Raw genomic sequence first — 19,073 nt, 5'->3', positions numbered from 1 at the left:
CAGACCGTATAGTTATACCACACTGCCGACTAGAAAATAACATAAAGGGATCATTTCCCTGCAGATCATCTAATGTGGTCTACCTAGTTCTCTGCATGAAATGTGCTGATACTGCACTCTATGTGGACAAACTGGACAAGCACTCCGCCAGAGAATGAATTTGCACAGGTTCCACATTAAACATGGCAACACAGATGTTCCTGTAGCGGCCCACTTCAACAGCCATGGACACTGTGAGAGGGACTTTAAAGTCACAGTGCTTATAGTCAACTTCAGAACACAGCAAGAGAGAAAAGAATGAGAAGTTAAACTCATGCTAAAATTTAAGACATTGCAACATGGTTTGAATAGAGATAAGAGTATTATGGCCAGGTATGAGGATTGTTTGCCTCTCTCATACTGACACAGACAACCTGACTACAGATCCACATTGTATTGAAAAACCCATTAGAAACGTCAAAAGACTTTGTTGAACAGTTATCCAAAGATCTTGACCATACATTGTTTTTCTCTCTTGTTAAATGAACCGTAGCCTGAAGGAGTCTATTAATTTTTTACATTTAAGATTTCTCACTTAAAGATTTACCAATGTTGTTTCTTGTCCTAGTGTGTATATAAACATAGGGAACTCCAGTTTCTTTATTACATCTTGCCTGAAGAAGGGGGCCTGAGTTGCCTCGAAATCTTGCATATTGTGATCTTTTTAGTTAGCCAATAAAAGGTGTCATTTTGCTTGACTTTTCACTACATTCATAATGGCTAACATGGTACAACACCCTAGTACTATTTTATCCATGAAAGTCATGAGCAAGAAAGAATTTATGCCTGTGGAGAAAGGATATCTTTACAAGGAAAAACGCTGGCCGCTTAACTATATTGTTCTTTCCATTGTACCTCCTCAATACAAGGCTTGACATTGGCTTTCCTAGAAAGTCTGAAGTGTGTGATCTCTTAGTAATTGGATAATTCCATTCTGCCTCAAATCTCAAGGTATTATTTCAGTCTTTCTCTCTCAAGTGAATAGGTGCAGAAGCATATCCATTGCTTTCAGCATTTTCAGAATGGTTCTCCTTCACCACTACATCCTTGTCAGCAAGGCTGCCTGTCAGTTTTTGAATTGATTTTAAAATCTTGCTGCTAGTTTTTAAATCTTTACATGGGCTTGCTCCTGCCTATTTATCTGAACTGTGTGTTTTACATCAGCCATCTAGAGTGTTTAGATCTTCTGGTCAGCTGTCTCTGGTTGTCCCTCGTACCAAATGTAAAACCAAGGGGGCCAGGGCTTTTGCAGCTGCTGCACCTCGCCTGTGGAACTCTTTACCTCATCATATAAAGGAGTCGTCTACAATTGAACTGTTCAAAACAAGATTAAAGACTCATTTCTATTCACTTGCATTCCGTGACCTTCAGTAATACTGATGGTTTCCTCTTTGTGATTATATAACATTACTTCTATTTTTTATGTGTATAACATTACAGTAATCCCTCCTCCATCGCGGGGGTTGCGTTCCAGAGCCACCCGCGAAATAAGAAAATCCGCGAAGTAGAAACCATATGTTTATATGGTTATTTTTATATATTTTAAGCCCTTATAAACTCTCCCACACTATTATAAACATTTCACGCACAATTATACAGCATAAACCCTTTGTATTCTCTTAGATATTAGGTAAGATTCATTGAAATTATGTATGTAAACACAGTTTACATACAGTAAAACCTAAATATTATTTTAAAGATATCAAGCGTCTCCGATATCACATATGTTACAGCCATTACGACAGACAGGCCACCAGCAATAAATACGTACAATGCAAGAAAAATTGTATACAGTAAAAATATGTGTACAGTGACACTAAACTATGTACATGTAATAAGTACTGTACGTAAATAATTAATTATGGTTACTCACCAACAATGACACGACGACTTGTCCGATAACGATGAGTTTAATTTTACTGCATAACAAAGGATAGCGTTACAGCTCTTCTAAAGGAGCCTCTTCAGGCGACTGTTTAGCACCGCCGTTGTTCTTCTTCCATCACTCTTCAATCCAAATCCCTAAAGCAGATTCCATCCATACTACTGCCTTATCACGTCCACTTGCAACTCGTTTTGCGCCCTGGTTAAAGGAAACTGCAGCCGTAGATCTTATATGCTTTTCCTCCTTTTTAAATAAAAAGAATCGTGGACTCATTTATGATGTAATGTTGTCCTGCAGCGGTGTAGCTGTTTCCTTCCTTCAGCATATCCAAAACTTTTACCTTTTCTGCAATCATTTGCATCTTCTGTTGGCGCTTTGGCACGTTAATGCTGAATGAGTGAGATTAGACTTCCTGGTTAATGCAGCACTCCGTCGCTGAGCCAATCAGCAGCACACAGGAACTTAACCGCGTGCTCTGATTGGGTAGCTTCTCAGCCATCCGCCAATAGCGTCCCTTGTTTGAATTCAAATGCGTCCCTTGTTTGAATTCAAATGGGCAAATCAACTGAGGAAGCACACGTACTGTAGACCGCAGACATCCGCGAAGCGGTGAAAAATCCGCGATATATATTCACATATGCTTACATTTAAAATCCGCGATGGAGTGAAGCCGCGAAAATTCGAAGCGCGATATAGCGAGGGATCACTGTACTTCTATTTATTATGTATTTTATGTTCATATATTTTATTTCTTTTTATGTTTTATGTTAATTGTTAATTGTTTTGTTTTTCTTTTATTCTATTATTGTAAAGCACTTTGGCCACAGTATTACTATGTTGTTTTAAATGTGCTATATAAATAAATTGACATTGACATTGGCACTTCATATCTAACGTAGTGAGCTAAACCACAGAAATGGACTGTGTCCACCAGCTATTTCTGGGACCTTCTTTTAGGATTTATTCAAATTTATGTTTCTGCCTCTCAGTTAAATTAGCATTGGAATTCTGTTTTTTAACCCATGCAGAAAACACAAATGAATTGCCAACATTCTTATCTTTGCTAAACCTATTCCTCATACTGTGCTTTCACATAAACAATCTCTGCAGCTACCACATTCTTAATTTGCTGGTTTCTCACAGGCATACCTGATGAGCCACTTGCTAACAATGCATGGAATCCCATTTTTGTCAGTTACTTCAGCTTTGGTAACCCTGTGAAAAGCAGTTGTTTCACTCAGTATGGATTTAAAAGGTGTCCAAGGATACAGTAAGACTTCTGAGGAGGATTCTTTGTCTTGTGTTGTCATAAAAAGTTATAATCTTGGTGCATTTATCAATGGTAAACTTTGCAAGTTTTTTATACTTTTGTTATACTTAATTTAGAGTAAGATGCTTTTATACAGTGCATCCGGAAAGTATTCACAGCGCATCACTTTTTCCACATTTTGTTATGTTACAGCCTTATTCCAAAATTGGTTAAATTCATTTTTTCCTCAGAATTCTACACACAACACCCCATAATGACAACGTGAAAAAAGTTTACTTGAGATTTATGTAAATTTATTAAAAATAAAAAAATTGAGAAAGCACATGTACATAAGTATTCACAGTCTTTGACATAAAGCTCATAATTGAGCTCAGGTTCATCCTGTTTCCCCTGATCATCCTTGAGATGTTTCTGCAGCTTAATTGGAGTCCACCTTTGGTAAATTCAGTTGATTGGACATGATTTGGAAAGACACACACCTGTCTATATAAGGTCCCACAGTTGACAGTTCATGTCAGAGAACAAACCAAGCATGAAGTCAAAGGAATTGTCTGTGGACCTCCGAGACAGGATTGTCTCGAGGCACAAATCTGGGGAAGGTTACAAAAAAATTTCTGCTGCTTTGAAGGTCCCAATGAGCACAGTGGCCTCCATCATCCGTAAGTGGAAGAAGTTCGAAACCACCTGGACTCTTCCTAGACCTGGCTGGCCATCTAAACTGACCGATCGGGGGAGAAGGGCCTTAGTCAGGGAGGTGACCAAGAACCCGATGGTCACTCTGTCAGAGCTCCAGAGGTCATCTGTGGAGAGAGGAGAACCTTCCAGAAGGACAACCATCTCTGCAGCAATCCACCAATCAGGCCTGTATGGTAGAGTGGCCAGACAGAAGCCACTCCTTAGTAAAAGGCACATGGCAGCCGCCTGGAATTTGCCAAAAGGCACCTGAAGGACTCTCAGAGCATGAGAAAGAAAATTCTCTGGTCTGATGAGACCAACATTGAACTCTTTGGTGTGAATGCCAGGCGTCACGTTTGGAGGAAACCAGGCACCGCTCATCACCAGGCCAATACCATCCCTACAGTGAAGCATGTTGGTGGCAGCATCATGCTGTGGGGATGTTTTTCAGCAGCAGGGACTGGGAGACTAGTCAGAATAAAGGGAAAGATGACTGCAGCAATGTACAGAGACATCCTGGATGAAAACCTGCTCTAGAGCGCTCATCTTTCAGCAGGACAACGACCCTAAGCACACAGCCAAGATATCAAAGGAGTGGCTTCAGGACAACTCTGTGAATGTCCTTGAGTGGCCCAGCCAGAGCCCAGACTTGAATCCGATTGAACATCTCTGGAGAGATCTTAAAATGGCTGTGCACCGACGCTTCCCATCCAACCTGATGGAGCTTGAGAGGTGCTGCAAAGATGAATGGGCGAAACTGGCCAAGGATAGGTGTGCCAAGCTTGTGGCATCATATTCAAAAAGACTTGAGGCTGTAATTGCTGCCAAAGGTGCATCGACAAAGTATTGAGCAAAGGCTGTGAATACTTATGTACATGTGATTTCTCAGTTTTTTTATTTTTAATAAATTTGCAAAAACCTCAAGTAAACTTTTTTCACGTTGTCATTATGGGGTGTTGTGTGTAGAATTCTGAGGAAAAAAATGAATTTAATCCATTTTGGAATAAGGCTGTAACATAACAAAATGTGAAAAAAGTGATGCGCTGTGAATACTTTCCGGATGCCCTGTATGTTTCCAGTATATCAAGCGGATTGTCTGTCTCATGATCCCTTTTTATTGTCTGTGCAGAGAAGGACAGGCCATTATATTTGTTATTGACAGTTGTGACAAACTGAGGATGGTAGTTGCAAAAGAAGAATTGGATACCCTGCTAAATCATCCTGGTAAAGTACCCTTGTTCTTAAGTATGTTTACTTGCCTTTTAAAAATAATTAAGTGTCTTTCAAGCAGCTTTACATTTACTGTAACAACTGTTTTTTCCTAAATTATTCCAACATAAGCAGCAAATTATGGAAGAGTTGATAAAGACCTTTGTATGGATTGAGTTTTTATTTCTTAAAAGGTATTCCTCCGAGTTAAAAAAAAAAAAAAAAAAGTTCTGTGTAACGTAGTATTTGGAGAGAGACCATCATTTTTTGCACACAGTGAAAAATGACACTGAGCAACAAATTATTACATAGGGCTGCTAAAAAAGTATTTGTTTGGAAATTCAATCAATGCGAATATAATTTGAAAAGTGGACTGTGGGGCATTTACAGCAAGTAGAAACAACTTGTGTATTTCATAGGGAGGAAGAGTTAGTGTAAAAAAGAGATTTGTTTTCACAATACAAAAATGTAAAATAAAATCACTCTCATGAATAATGGCCATGAGTAAGAGCATGCACAGCAGAGCAAGTCATTCAATCACTTAACCCTGATTACAATACAGTTTTTAATGTAAATTTTGTTATTAGTTATGGTGTTACCAAATATCATTATTAAGATATTTATTTCAAATATCTGCTTGTTTTGTTTAAAATAACTCATAAAGTGGGCTTTAACCAAGCTCGAGAAAATGATACTTGGTTCATTGTTACCCATTATTACCATTACTGCACTGAATGCAGCAAATAAGTAGCTGATAACACTTAGTAATTATTAGGTAAACTTTGCACTTATTAGGTAATCCTTCTATGAAGTTATATTATTGCAGTCTCCTGCCATGTCTGTTGTGGTGAGTTGGCAGTTTGATTATAAGAACTAAGGATGCATAATGGTGCACTAACAAATTTCTTGTTTCAATATAAAGGTCTAACACTGCTTTATTTCAGTCCCACTCCAACAGGCTCTCATTGTGCATCATGTTAGTCTGTGCCCATAATATTGCACTATAGTTCATCATGTGAACCTCTTATGATATGGTAATGATATCATCTTCATAGGCAACAGTAGTGCTGAAACCTGAGGCTATATTTTTTTTCCCTTTAGCTTAATTATCATGTTCTCCATCTTAAAGACTTTAATTCCAAGTTAACAAGCTGCTGCTTGGACTAAAGATGAAATCTATTTAAGCTACAGAAGATTTCAGTGAGGTAAAATAACAGAGCAGACAAATCCTATGTTTTATTTATCATCACTACCTAAAAGACCATCCATCACCTTATCCTGCCAAATAAGGAAATAATGTGACTGTATAATTATTAAAAATACTTTGTGAAAAAAATGACAAGTCACATTGAACTATCTGAATGATCAGTGTCTTTCACCAATGAGGTGTTATTTAATAGAGCAAGTTGTCTATGCTCTAAAATTCAACTACAAAATATACCTCCTCACCGTTGAGTGTTGTACTGTCCTCAAGATGTCATATTTACTTGTATGCTGCCTACTCCATCAGAAGGACAGCACAGTCCCATAGGATCCCTTCTTATGCACCCAAGACAATTTATACATTCATTTACTTTATTCTATAAGTCATGCTGTCCTATCATCTGTTTGTGTCTTTATACTCTTCTTTGTGTTTTTTACATATAATGTACACATTTATAAGATCTTCCAATTGCATTTTCTTCATTACTTGTTCTCTTTTTGCTTGAATTGCATTTTTGGGGCTGTAGAAGTCTCTTTTCAGTAATGGACATTGTGTAATGTGTGTAGTACAGTAACAGAAACTTATAAATAGAGTCAACTAAACATTTTTTTAAAATATAAGAAAAAGATCACAGATGTAATGCTTATCAGGGGTGTGGAAATCAAATTTTTTTCTACTTGTCCATGGACAAGTAAACTTAAAAAATCCACTTGTCCGCCAGTTAAATTCACTTGCCCATAGACAAATAACAAAAGTGAAAAATAGTTTATTTTTTCTAATCTCTTTTATTGATACCAAAACTGCCTTCCATTTTAAAACTGAAAAAAGTTCTTTCAGGGAGTAGTATTTTGCCACCTTGCTCTAGAACATTATATAAAAGATTCCCTTATCGTTTTAACTCACTAATAAACAATGCCTTCATTATAGCTACAACAGTTCTGTTTCACATATTACAGTTACATAACAGAACACTGTCCTGATTCATTTTCTGCCATGTTCTTCAGCTTTTGTCTTGCAACATCTTTTCCCCCAAGAATCTTTACCATCTCATACAGCATGGGCTGAATGCTGTTCATTTCTACTTGAGCTGAACTGCATGGTTCCTGGACTGATGGTCCTGCAGAAGTGGATGCTGATGACTTTTCAGTTTTTTTAATGAGTGATGTGCCTGTTGACAGCCAGAATTCCACAGCTGGTAGTAGGTCAAACTCTTCTAAAGGGTTGCCATCAACAACAATGCACATTTGGTTTTGAAGGTATTCCTGAGTCAGGCGGGTTCTTAGAGAACTCTTTACTAAATTCATATTGGAGAATAATCTCTCACAAGAAGAAAAAATAATCGCGTCTAAGTGAAGATTTTTATAGATATTTCATAACATTTGGAAACCATTGGAATGTCTTCTTCTTTATTTTTAATAAACTGACAGCGCGAAACCAACTTCTTTTATATGAAAAATTCTCTAATCAAAAACGATCTATAGACAGCTCATCAAAATTGATGTTGTCACGCAATAAATTTCTTAACTCCTCAATATATCACAACCTACGTGAAATCGCAAATTTCAGGAAAGATTAACAGCCTAAAAAGCTTTGTTATGTGGTGAAAACATTTGCATTGTAAGCAAAATGACTGCATTTTTATGTAGAAACAATGAATTTTATCAGTCTTCTTATATAATACGCTACTGTGGTTGTTCGTTTGTCTGTCCAGGATTTTAAATCACCTGTAGCTCGCAAACCGTTTCACCTATTGACTTGAAATTTGGTACACATATACTACGTGACATCTGCTATCTGCTCTCGGGGTGATGCTTTGTATTACTCTTTTTATTTTTATTTTATTTTATTGTTGACTCTCGGCACCGCGCAGCAGGGCAGTGCATGCATATGGGTGCCGTTCTCATTCCCCACCACCTTCGCTAATCATTCTTGAGGCAGATTGAAGACTTAAGTGCCAGCTTAAGTGAAAAATTAAGGAAAACGTACTAAGTAATTGCAACACAAAAACTAACTTAATCAGTTTTAACGCGAAAAGATGCCAACGAAAGAAGAGAAGCAGTGGGCCGCTAGGGTGGAGAAAAGAAGAGCTACTCAGGAAGCAGCAAGCACATCAACCTCTGAGCAAATGAATGATAAACATACAGAGAAAGAAAGAGGATGAAAACTAGGAATGCTCAAGTCAAGTGTATTCACTGCACGTTATCGTGCAGTATGCCATTACTGGTAATATATAGAAGTTATCGATTGTAATGAAAAATCATCAGATTACATTATAATGTCGGCATGAAAAAAAATGACCGCATCTCCAACGCGTGTAAATAGTAGGGTAAAATATTTATGTAAGACTGTAAGAGTGCTTCCCCTTTGAAAAATCAGCTGTCATTTTGTAAACAATATTGAAGACCAATTTGAGACATGAAGAACATACCTGACTGTTTCCACACGAAGTACGTACCCAAATGTTTAAAATTTGAAAGTAGTGGTAAAAATGTGCCCTGAACAGCACATATAATTCTTTTTTCTCCAGAAAATTGCACTTGTCCGCGGACAACTGAAACCAGAAAAGCTCGCTTGTCCAACAGTCAATTTACCCAAGTCGGGCGTTGGATTTCCGCACCCCTGCTTATTTTCAGATTCACAGTGGCCAATGATGATGTTTAACTCTTTTTTTGGCACTTTTTAAAAAGTTGAACTCCAGGAGATTACTTGTATGTACAAACGCGGATTATTAAGAAACCAGATTTCTGCCTTAACCGGGTTATTTACCTTATCCCAGTTATATGTGTGCATGTAAATGCATTGAATTTTATAATTAGTACCCACTCAAATAAGATTTTTAATAAATAAAAATAATGAACTGTTAACAGTACACAATAACAATTAAGATTTCAGCAGTATGCCTACACGTGTTTAAATTCAAACTGCTTGAACTTCTGTGAATAATACTTCTGTTGTTCTTGACACGCAGGAATCTAAATGTGCAGCTTTATGGTAACAAATTAAATTATGCTGTTTCATTTGTACCATTATTGCCTCTTACTAAAATAAAAAACTGTCAAACTTAAAAGTGTTTTCACTATGTAGAAAAAGAGAATAGATTACTTCTGAACAAATAATTTACAGTACAACAGTTAGAGTGCTGGCTTTTTATTCTTAGTTAACAAATTAATGCAAACCGAGGTCACCAGTATTATCTAGCTAGGTACTATATGGCAGTAGCAGTTGGACAAAAATCTATACTGTACTTTCAGTAATCTACTTGCTTTTGCACAGAATGAAGAGAAAGTCAAATAGAAAAATGTATTTTCCAGAAATTGAATCCTTGTGCCTTTTCTTTATTATTTAGTCTAAATCGAGCAGTGAACTTCTCAATGTCCTTGTGAGAAATGAAAGCTGAAGATCATGAGTTATTGATTGGTCTTTTCGCGTAGCAAGTCAAAGTCAGTTGTGTTACCTTAAAAATATTTTCACCTCCTGGTGCTCTGTTTGTTACCTTTTTAGAACCAGTATAGTGAGGCAGATAGTTAGCATTGGTTTAAATGTACCTCCACTAATAACAGTAGATGAACATGATAAGAAAGTGTCTTACTTGTTTCAATTGCATGAATATGATCACTGGGGCATTGGTCTGAGAACTGCTTGTTTATTTATGAAAACTGCATTTTTAAATGTGAGTAGAGCTACACAATATGGTATTGTGCTGGAATTAAGATATGTTTTTTGTACTGACAGATATAAAACATAGAAGAATGCCTATTCTATTTTTTGCAAATAAAATGGACTTGAGAGATGCATTATCTTCAGTGAAGGTTTCTCAACAGTTGTGTCTGGAAAGCATCAAAGATAAGCCCTGGCATATCTGGTAAGATCATCCTTGTGCTCTCTAGATATTTTTGCCTAGTAAATAAACATCTTCTTATTGCTTGTGCAAAGCTCTTCATCTAAGCCTGGCACAAACAGAGAGAAACTTTTCCAGATTATTTAAACCTAAAGAAGCAAGAATAATAATTAATTTTCAAAATTGCACTTTTCAATTAAAACGTTCTCTAAACCTATTATGGCATGCAAAATCTGAATGGACATTGATTTACCAAGACAAAAATTCAGTCAAATACAAAATATACAAATAGGATTCGCACATTATATGTCAAGCAGTAGCAGCATCGAAGATCATCATTTGATTCCTGTAAAAAAAAAAAAATTAAAGCCTTTGAGCAATTCACCATTGCAATATAAAGCACATGACCATTATACCTGAGCTAGCTGGTTACCAGGGCCTCTCATTCTGACAGTACTGCACAAACACTATGGCATAGGAATTTGTGGAACATTCTCAATTTTGCTATGAGTATATAATAATACTCTCTATAGCTACCAGAAATCATTTTGCCAAAGGTTAAAGTAGTTCCCAACAGACACATGTAAAGTATCCTCCTTATCATTATCATCATTATCAATATTCTAGAAAAAAAAACTGCATGTCTGAGGTCGAGTTTGGTGTGTGTGTGAGCGAGCGTATGTGTTTGTTACTAAATTTAATTGAAAACTACCCTTTTCTACACCCTGGACTACTGTTTGTCTTTTTCCCATTTTGCCATATGATTATGACAAAATGGAAAAAAGATTAGGATGTGTTCTTACTAGTACTTGATAACTAACTCCTTTATAATATTTTAAACAATGATGTATTTTACAAACGGCATTGAAACATTTACAGATTAACAGGCATTTACATTTTTAACTTTTCAGCATTCTGATTATGTTACCTTATTATAATGAAATATTTATATGAAATTATTTTGCAAGCATAGGTCATTTAAACTAAGACACGTACACCATTTGAAGGAAAGGTTTTCTTTTCTGTATGAGAAAGATAAACAGCAGTTTGGCAGCATGAGTAGCAGTACCATTCATGTATTCTGTTGTAAATATATAAATAGAATTGAACACATTTATTGCTGAAGTTGCTGAGTTAAGGTTCAGTAAGTAGGTCTGCGAGCCCACTGTGGAATGATGGTTGTAGCCTTAAATAATGATGAACAGGATGAATGGATGTATGGATCAGGAGTAAAGGTTAAGGTTGTTTGTATGAACTGTCAGAACGGTATGGAAGTAGGTAAGGTGGTGGTCAGAGTCACATCAAGTTTATTATTCTTCATCTGGGTTGATGACTTCTGAACTGTTTAACAAGCAGATGGACATGTGACTTAACTGGTTTTTCCCTTTAATCCTCCCAAACTCAGGCCATATTCTTGAGACAGTGTACAGTATCATCAGCTAATACTACCAATAGTACTATTTTGGTATCCTAACAAGGGGTAAAAAAAAGACATAGCCCTGTGCTATACTTGTTTCCTAACAAGTGACTGTTTATCTCTAGGTGTTGACAATTGCTTTTTTCCTCCCTTAGTGCCAGTGATGCTCTTAAAGGGGAAGGACTGCAAGAAGGCGTTGACTGGCTGCAAGGTAGGCAAAGAAGAGAAGTAACTAGGAATGTTTACATTCTTACTGCAATTCGGATTATTGATGGGTTGTATTATTTTGTAAGTAATGACAGTTATCACTGTTTCAGAAACTGAGTGTGTTATTTTGCATAAAACCAAAGCCATACTTCATGTTTTTCTGTACCTAAACATTTTTTCCTTCCTTTCCTTCTTTATTTATTTATTTGTTTGTTCATTTTTAGAGCAGATTGCTCAGTAAGTATTGTAAAGGTGTCTTTTTGCCTCGTTTTATTGACTCAAGTCTTGAGGTGTATGGATAAATACTGAAAATGTGCTAAGTTATTCTAATCTGACAGTCCTCCTATCATGCTCAAAAATGGAGCTTCACAATATACATTGTTTGATTTAATGTATTTTGTAGGTAAATTTTGTTTCATCTTACAATCTTCCAAATTCAAAGGCAGATTTACTCAATATTGCAAGTTTTAGTTAATATTGAGTTATATTTTTTACATTAATATAGTCCTCATAATTTTATACGTCTAGAAATTTTAAATTGCCATCAAATACTATTAAAGCCTTAGTATGTACACTTGAAAGCTTCATAGAGCACAAGACTTGTGATTATTTTGTTATATTATTGCTGTTTTGTTAGGCCTCATTTGTAAGACATGATACATATACCATGTTCTAAATTCTTTCAAGAGAACAAAACTGACCCAGACGTGGCTTTTAAAACCAAACTGTCTGCCATCTCAAAGACTTGTATGCCATTTAATATTCAAAACTCTTATCTATTTAGTTTTATTTTTCTGTCATAATAATGGATCAGCATAATTTAGCAACACACATGAAATCAGTGTCACTGACAAACACAAATGGGGGGTGTCATCATTAAAATAGGATACTTTAATATGTATGTAATACGATAGACTGGTTAGACTTTAGCTATGGTGAATATTAATATTCTAACCACTGCCCTGACATCTCAACTGCTCCATCCATCTGAGGAAGGACTGTTAATATTTGGACTACATGTTATATCTCATTGCACCATTGTTTGACTTATGAATAATAGGTTAGTTAACATTAGTTTGGGTGTTTTAGATTTCACTTTATCCATCACTTAAAGAATGGGCAGGAGAATTCAGTTATTTTCTTTACCCAGGTGCAAAACTCTAGTGTGTGAACTTTTGTGTGTTTTAATTTAGGGACAAGGTCTGTGTGCAACTGTAGGAACTGGCATGTTATATTGCACCGGTTATCAAGCTACACATTAGTATAGCACAGAAATCCACAAAATCTGGTGGCTGCTTGTCTCTGTTGCCCCGTTGTTCTTTCTGAATTTTTCTGAAGCACTTTGAGCATGGAAAAGGTGCTATATAAATAAAAATGTATGATTATTATTAAAAGTAATATTAATATTGTTATTAATATTGACATAGTACCTGCCTGCAGTTCACACATTCTAAGTCAAATGGCTGTTTTAGTAATCCTACCTCGTATCTGGTTTAACCCTTTTAGAAGTGCTTAGGAAGATGTGGTCTAGCCTATCACTTCAAACAGTCTGCTTTTCTTTCTTCCCTTATTTTGCTTTTTTTCCAATATGTGTTGTTGAAACACCAAACGGCTAAAACAAAAATGTCTCACATTATTCAGTAATCTGTACATATCTTGCTTATGTGTAAAAAATAGTTTTGTTTTGTTTTTCCACACTTGCTGTTTGTATGATTTCATCTATTTGACTTCTAAATTAAGTGTAAGCCAACCATCAACTTCTTCTGCTAGTTGGAGCTGAAGATGCAGTCTTAGCCTGTAGTCAGCCAGAGTACTTGATATATTGTGGCAGTGTTATCATATTGCATGTTTTATGTTAGATTCTTTCTCAGCTCTCACATTATAAAATTAACCCAAACTCTTATCTCAAATGTGGATAAAGTATTTGCTATAGCAATGTCCACAATGTGGCTATCATTTCCAGCATCTGCTGTTTTAATTACAATAGATGGCTCATCACAAACATTACAATGCTGAATGTATTTATTTAATATATCATGCAAAAATGGAAAAATGCCAAAAAAAAAAAAATTTCAGATACTTTTCCTCGGATTATCAAATGTATATTATCATACAGTACTCTTGATTGTTTTACCTGCCAACAAGTAAACATTTGCAGAATTTTTCTGAATTTATGAACTGCCTTGGAATAGTGATCGCTATAGTAATATAAAAATATAATGAAAGCTTTAGGTGGATCATATTTGGTGAATACTGGCATATAGTAATTGGAATACTATGGGCAGCAGTCAGTGCTGAGTGTACTAAAGCTATCTGTGTTGGCTGAGGTGCTAAAAGATGTATGAAGCCAGTGATAAAAAATAAATAAAAGCTGTAATTGCAGTGGTCAAATGCTGAAAATGAATATGTATGGACTGATTGGCATATGTTGCTTTCAGTGAACAAGAGTTTCATTGCACAAGTGGTTCATTAGCTACATCATTTCATACATTTTCTACACAAGTCCTAAATTTTGTACTTCCAAGTTGTAAACCTTTATTGAATGGTTCTATGTGTCATGTGTTGTATTTAGCTACTGATTACAGCAGGACATGGCACCCCAAGTATGTTATGCCACTGATTCAACAATTATTCAAAATCTACAAAGTACATGCAGAGACAAATGCTAATTACTGTAGTAATTCTGTCATTGTAAATTGTGATTCTCTGTGGAATGGGTAGAAAAATGGTTTTGTCAAAGACCAATGAATCCACTGACAGAAAGCCCATTTCTGAATGAGTTCATTGCAGTTGCGGACATTTTTCTTTCTGCTTCGATGGTGGAGATTACCCTGAATATTTAGTGCTAACTGTATCTAGAATACTGATAATGGTTGTTCTGTGCTAGCACTGTTCAGTGTGTGGCCCTAGCAGACCTTGTTTATGGCCCTAGTGCTGTTGTCAAGTAGTGCAAGCTATTTACTGATCATAAATGCATTAACCAGTTTGTGTAAAACTGACATTATTATTTTTTTTTAACAGATCAAATCAGAACTATGAAGACATGAGAAGTGACTGAACAGATATGTAACTGGATCATTCCAAAGTTTTGAAATAGAAGGCTAATTAGTGTTACATGCAGTCATTTTTATTTTTTTTAATTATGGACTTGAGACAAGTTCCAGAATTAATTCAGAATTTTTCACATCTGCACGTTTGGAAATAAGAGGGAAGAGGTGCTTGTTTTGTTTTTTTGTTATTTTTTCGTGATATGTAAGTAAATCTAGCCCTTGAAAGTCCACTGCTGCAGTGAGGCTTGAAAGTTTGGTGTCTTTAAAAGAAGAGTGTGGTGCATGCCCACATCAGTAAAATTTATGTTATAATTCTTGGACTTGAGAGACTCATCATAATCCTTATGTAATTAATTTTGGGGTTAATTTTGCTGTCAAAAAATGTCTTTTGAGACATGTTTTAATTAATAATTTGTCTTTACTTTTCTGTTGATTGGTGGCCACCAAGACTGTTTATAGACTAGCAAGGTAGTAAAATACAGTAGATAGAACAGTTGAGAATATTTTGTTTTTTTATTCATTACACACTCTAAGCTTTAATCAAGTATCAGCATGATTAAAGAAGAAAATAAAACTCCCCTATGCTTATAGTGGTACATACCACCTAATTGATGATGTTCAATCTAAAGTACCACTGAAGTTCCTCAAGTTAGTGGCTTCATTTTGCTTTTTCGCCTTGACATGATGAGAAGCAGCATCTTAAGTTGTACAAGGGGCCCTTTCTATACTCATAAGGAAGCAAATAGCAAGACCCGGAAGAACCGGTGTAATAATGACTCATGCACAGCATCTAAAACTGGCAAAATTATCAAACACCGTTTAGGATGTCATATAGATAAAAATGAATTAACATTATTGAACATGAGTGAGCATTTCTACTACATTGGCCAGATGAGGCATTTGCAAGTGCTTCCTGCAGATAATAATCGGTGGAAGTGTTGTTTGCAATAATGATATCTGAATGTATGGTAGCACTAAGGATCTGGAACTAAGCAGCCCAAATTACCAGTCCTATCATGCTGTGGCGACCCCCAATTCAGTTCAGTTTACTTTCTTTTCCATGTAGTGTCATGTATTTGATAAAAGAAAGTTTAGAAGTTTGTGTAGCAGAAAGGTCTACCTTTATTTTTTTATCAGTCAAAGAAATTAAAAGAAAAATGATTATATTTTCTGTGTGTCCTTGGGAGAGGTGGCAAAGGCTGAGTTTATCAGAACAGATATCCCTATTGGTAGAAGCTATCCTAAATTCCATTTACATTGTCACAGTTTAGCTCTTAGTTAAACAAACAAGCTTGGTAAACTGAATGTTCTCCTCTCGTTTGTCACATTAGTTGTGTAATTATGCATTACCTCTATCATTCCTTCAGATGTTGAATGCCTAATTCTCTATCTTGGGTCTCAATGCCCATTTCAAAAATGATTCCTTTGATAGTTTCCACTTCACTTTCCTTTAAACATGTGGCTCATTTCAGTGTTCATTAGTTCAGCTCTGTTCTTCTGGCATACTTTTCAGACATCTTGCTGTAAAATGCTATAAATAAGAATAACATCAGTATAAATAATAAGTACAAATTAATGAATGTTCATGTGTGCTTACTCTTAAGTTTTTAAAACCATCTTAAAATATGTATATATACATATCTCATTTTGTTGTATTACTGTTTTTGTTTATATTCTGACAAGTAACTTCTACAAAAATCAGAAACACCTCAAAGAGTTTTCCGGGCTCATGTTTAGAGGACTGCGGTGGGCTGGCGCCCTACCTAGGGTTTGTTTCCTGCCTTGCACCCTGTGTTGACTGGGATTGGCTCCAGCAGACCCCCGTGACCCTGTAGATAGGATATAGCGGGTTGGATAATGGATGGATGAATGTTTAGGGGATTACTCTGTATTGCTTAGGGAATCAATATTCTTTACTGTTCTAAAATAAGGAACGACATTGCAATATTGCAACTTCAATGCGATTTAAGCTTGGTTTGATGTAGGGGTCAAGTACTTTTTCTGTGAAATTACTATGTTACAACATTTCTTTACTTTTCCTCCATAAGCTAGAGATATGACAATGAATTAAATTACTGCAGGGTAAGTGTTTGTACACGTTGTTATTTTAGTCAAATGGAATGGGAGCATTGGTTGGTATCTGCTTTGTGTTCATTGAAGCTGGAATAGGTTTAAGCACCCTGCAAATGTATATTAGATGCACAAAGATGAGAACATGAATAGATGAACTGAAAACAAGACATATACCCTTAGCTTCCATTCAGTTTTGGTATTGTACGGCCTGTATATTTATATTTCACACATCTTGCCCTCAAAAAAGACAGCATAGTAATTTGAATGATTCTTCAGTCGTCACACTTGTAAAGTATAGAGAAAAGGAATGAATTGCCAAGTACACTGGACAACACTACCCAATTATGACCACATCTGTACTGAGGAGGCTAACCTGCTTTTTTTTACTATGGCTCACTTTCTTTGATCACTCATCTTTCCATCCCTGATGTCACTAAACGTTTTGAGGAGACACCTTTTTTTTAATCCATCCAATGTAGAGTTCATGCCTGTGATTAGAGACTGTCTTATAGGCCTATGGAAGTCTTGCAGTCCTGCAACCATTTTTACATTTCTTGAGCAAGTAACCTATTTACAAATTCTGAAATTACAGTTAAAGTGATCTGTGAATGTTGGTGGATCATTCACTAAGGTAATGGTGGCGTTTTTTTCCCAGCAAGTCAAATTTATAATGCTTCCCATGGGGCCTGTTTCCAATTAAACCATTGCTTCACATCTTTTTCTAGATGGTCAGAAATTGTCTATAATAAGTAAATTTTATTTTATTTGTTACTGCAGATCTCTGTTCAGGTCCACAGGGCTTGTGTTCAAAGTTTTGAAGACTAGCCTTGTAAATGGTTGAAGAGTTGAACTCTTCTTGTCTATTTATGCTACTTAAATTAGTCCTTGTTATTTATGTACTTTTTATTAATGCACATTTATACTTAACTGTATTTGATTTAATGTATAATAAGATTTGTGAATTAAGAGGACATTTCATTCCAGTGTGGCTGGTTGATGCAAATGATCTGCTGTGTAAAAATAAATTTATTGCAATAAAGTGATAGATTTGTCATTTCTATTTATTTTTAAATCCTAATTAGAGTTTGTTATTCAAGCTGATGTCCACTCCCATTTCAGTATGAAATGTGTGAGATGACTTTTTGTTTATTCTCCACTAATTTTTAAGCCATCAGAAGGGATATTAAATGGAACAATTCCATTATAAAGCTAAAAGTGGAGCCCTGATCAAGTGAGCAGTGGATGGAATTGGGCAATTTCTAATAGCTGGCAAGGAGCTGAGATTCCTGCTGTGGGAACTGGCCCACATGCTTACTTTTGTCCATAGGTCTGAATATTTATGTCATAAAATTGGTAAATTAACTTGGATTTTTCAGTTGGCATATAACTGTCCTGGGCAGCCCCTTTATTTATTCTTGATTAGATCATTTTTAAGTTTGGGCCAGTTAGATTTGTTGGTTTGCATTTCCTCACAATAATGCAAGTTTATCAGAAAGGAGAAATTCTGTACTAGAGTTGGTGAGCCAGAAACAAAGTAGCTACCAGTTAGGGTAAAATGGCTGACTTGACACAAGTCTGTTACAAGACCAGCACTCACTGTCAAAAATTTAGTAAATCAACATGAGCTGTCCATCGACTGGTTAACATGGTTGTTTTTTGCTGTCAACAAAAGAGAGGAACCTGAACTTACATCACTGGTCCCAGTGGAAGTGACTGACAGCGAGGACACTGGCTGTATGAAGCCATCTTTGTTGCAACTCTGGTGTTATGGCACTAATTTATCAGGCAGTGTAGGAAAGCAGTTGGTTACATACATCACAAGTGACCACCTTAGCAATGTCAAACCAGTTTATATAAATTAAAGCCAGATACTTCAAAGCAGCTTAGTCCATCACACACTATTTAAAAAAAAAGATGAATAGCAAGAAATAAAGTTGTCAAAATAATAGGATGCATAACAAAGTGGGGGCGGCACGGTGGCGCAGTGGTAGCGCTGCTGCCTCACAGTTAGGAGACCTGGGTTCACTTCCCGGGTCCTCCCTGCGTGGAGTTTGCATGTTCTCCCTGTGTCTGCGTGGGTTTCCTCCGGGTGCTCCGGTTTCCTCCCACAGTCCAAAGACATGCAGGTTAGGTGGATTGGTGGTTCTAAATTGGCCCTAGTGTGTGCTTGGTGTGTGGGTGTGTTTGTGTGTCCTGCGGTGGGTTG

General features: G+C 36.2%; 1 protein-coding gene across 1 annotated transcript in view; it reads left to right on the top strand.

The window, feature by feature from the left end:
* arl6 (ADP-ribosylation factor-like 6) overlaps window positions 1–17,910 on the top strand; it is a 42,567-nt gene extending 24,657 nt beyond the window's left edge. Inside the window, exons 5-8 of the mRNA XM_028799846.2 lie at window positions 4,999–5,093; window positions 10,015–10,144; window positions 11,693–11,748; window positions 14,766–17,910. Of these exons, the coding sequence (XP_028655679.1) occupies window positions 4,999–5,093; window positions 10,015–10,144; window positions 11,693–11,748; window positions 14,766–14,791 (307 nt within the window). The 3' untranslated portion in view covers window positions 14,792–17,910. The remainder of the gene's footprint in view (window positions 1–4,998; window positions 5,094–10,014; window positions 10,145–11,692; window positions 11,749–14,765) is intronic.
* Window positions 17,911–19,073: the final 1,163 nt, after the last annotated feature.

Source organism: Erpetoichthys calabaricus, chromosome 4 (assembly GCF_900747795.2).
Source record: "Erpetoichthys calabaricus chromosome 4, fErpCal1.3, whole genome shotgun sequence".
NCBI lineage: Eukaryota > Metazoa > Chordata > Cladistia > Polypteriformes > Polypteridae > Erpetoichthys > Erpetoichthys calabaricus.
Note: the sequence above shows the minus strand (reverse complement) of the source record. Positions and strands in the feature narration are given on the sequence as shown.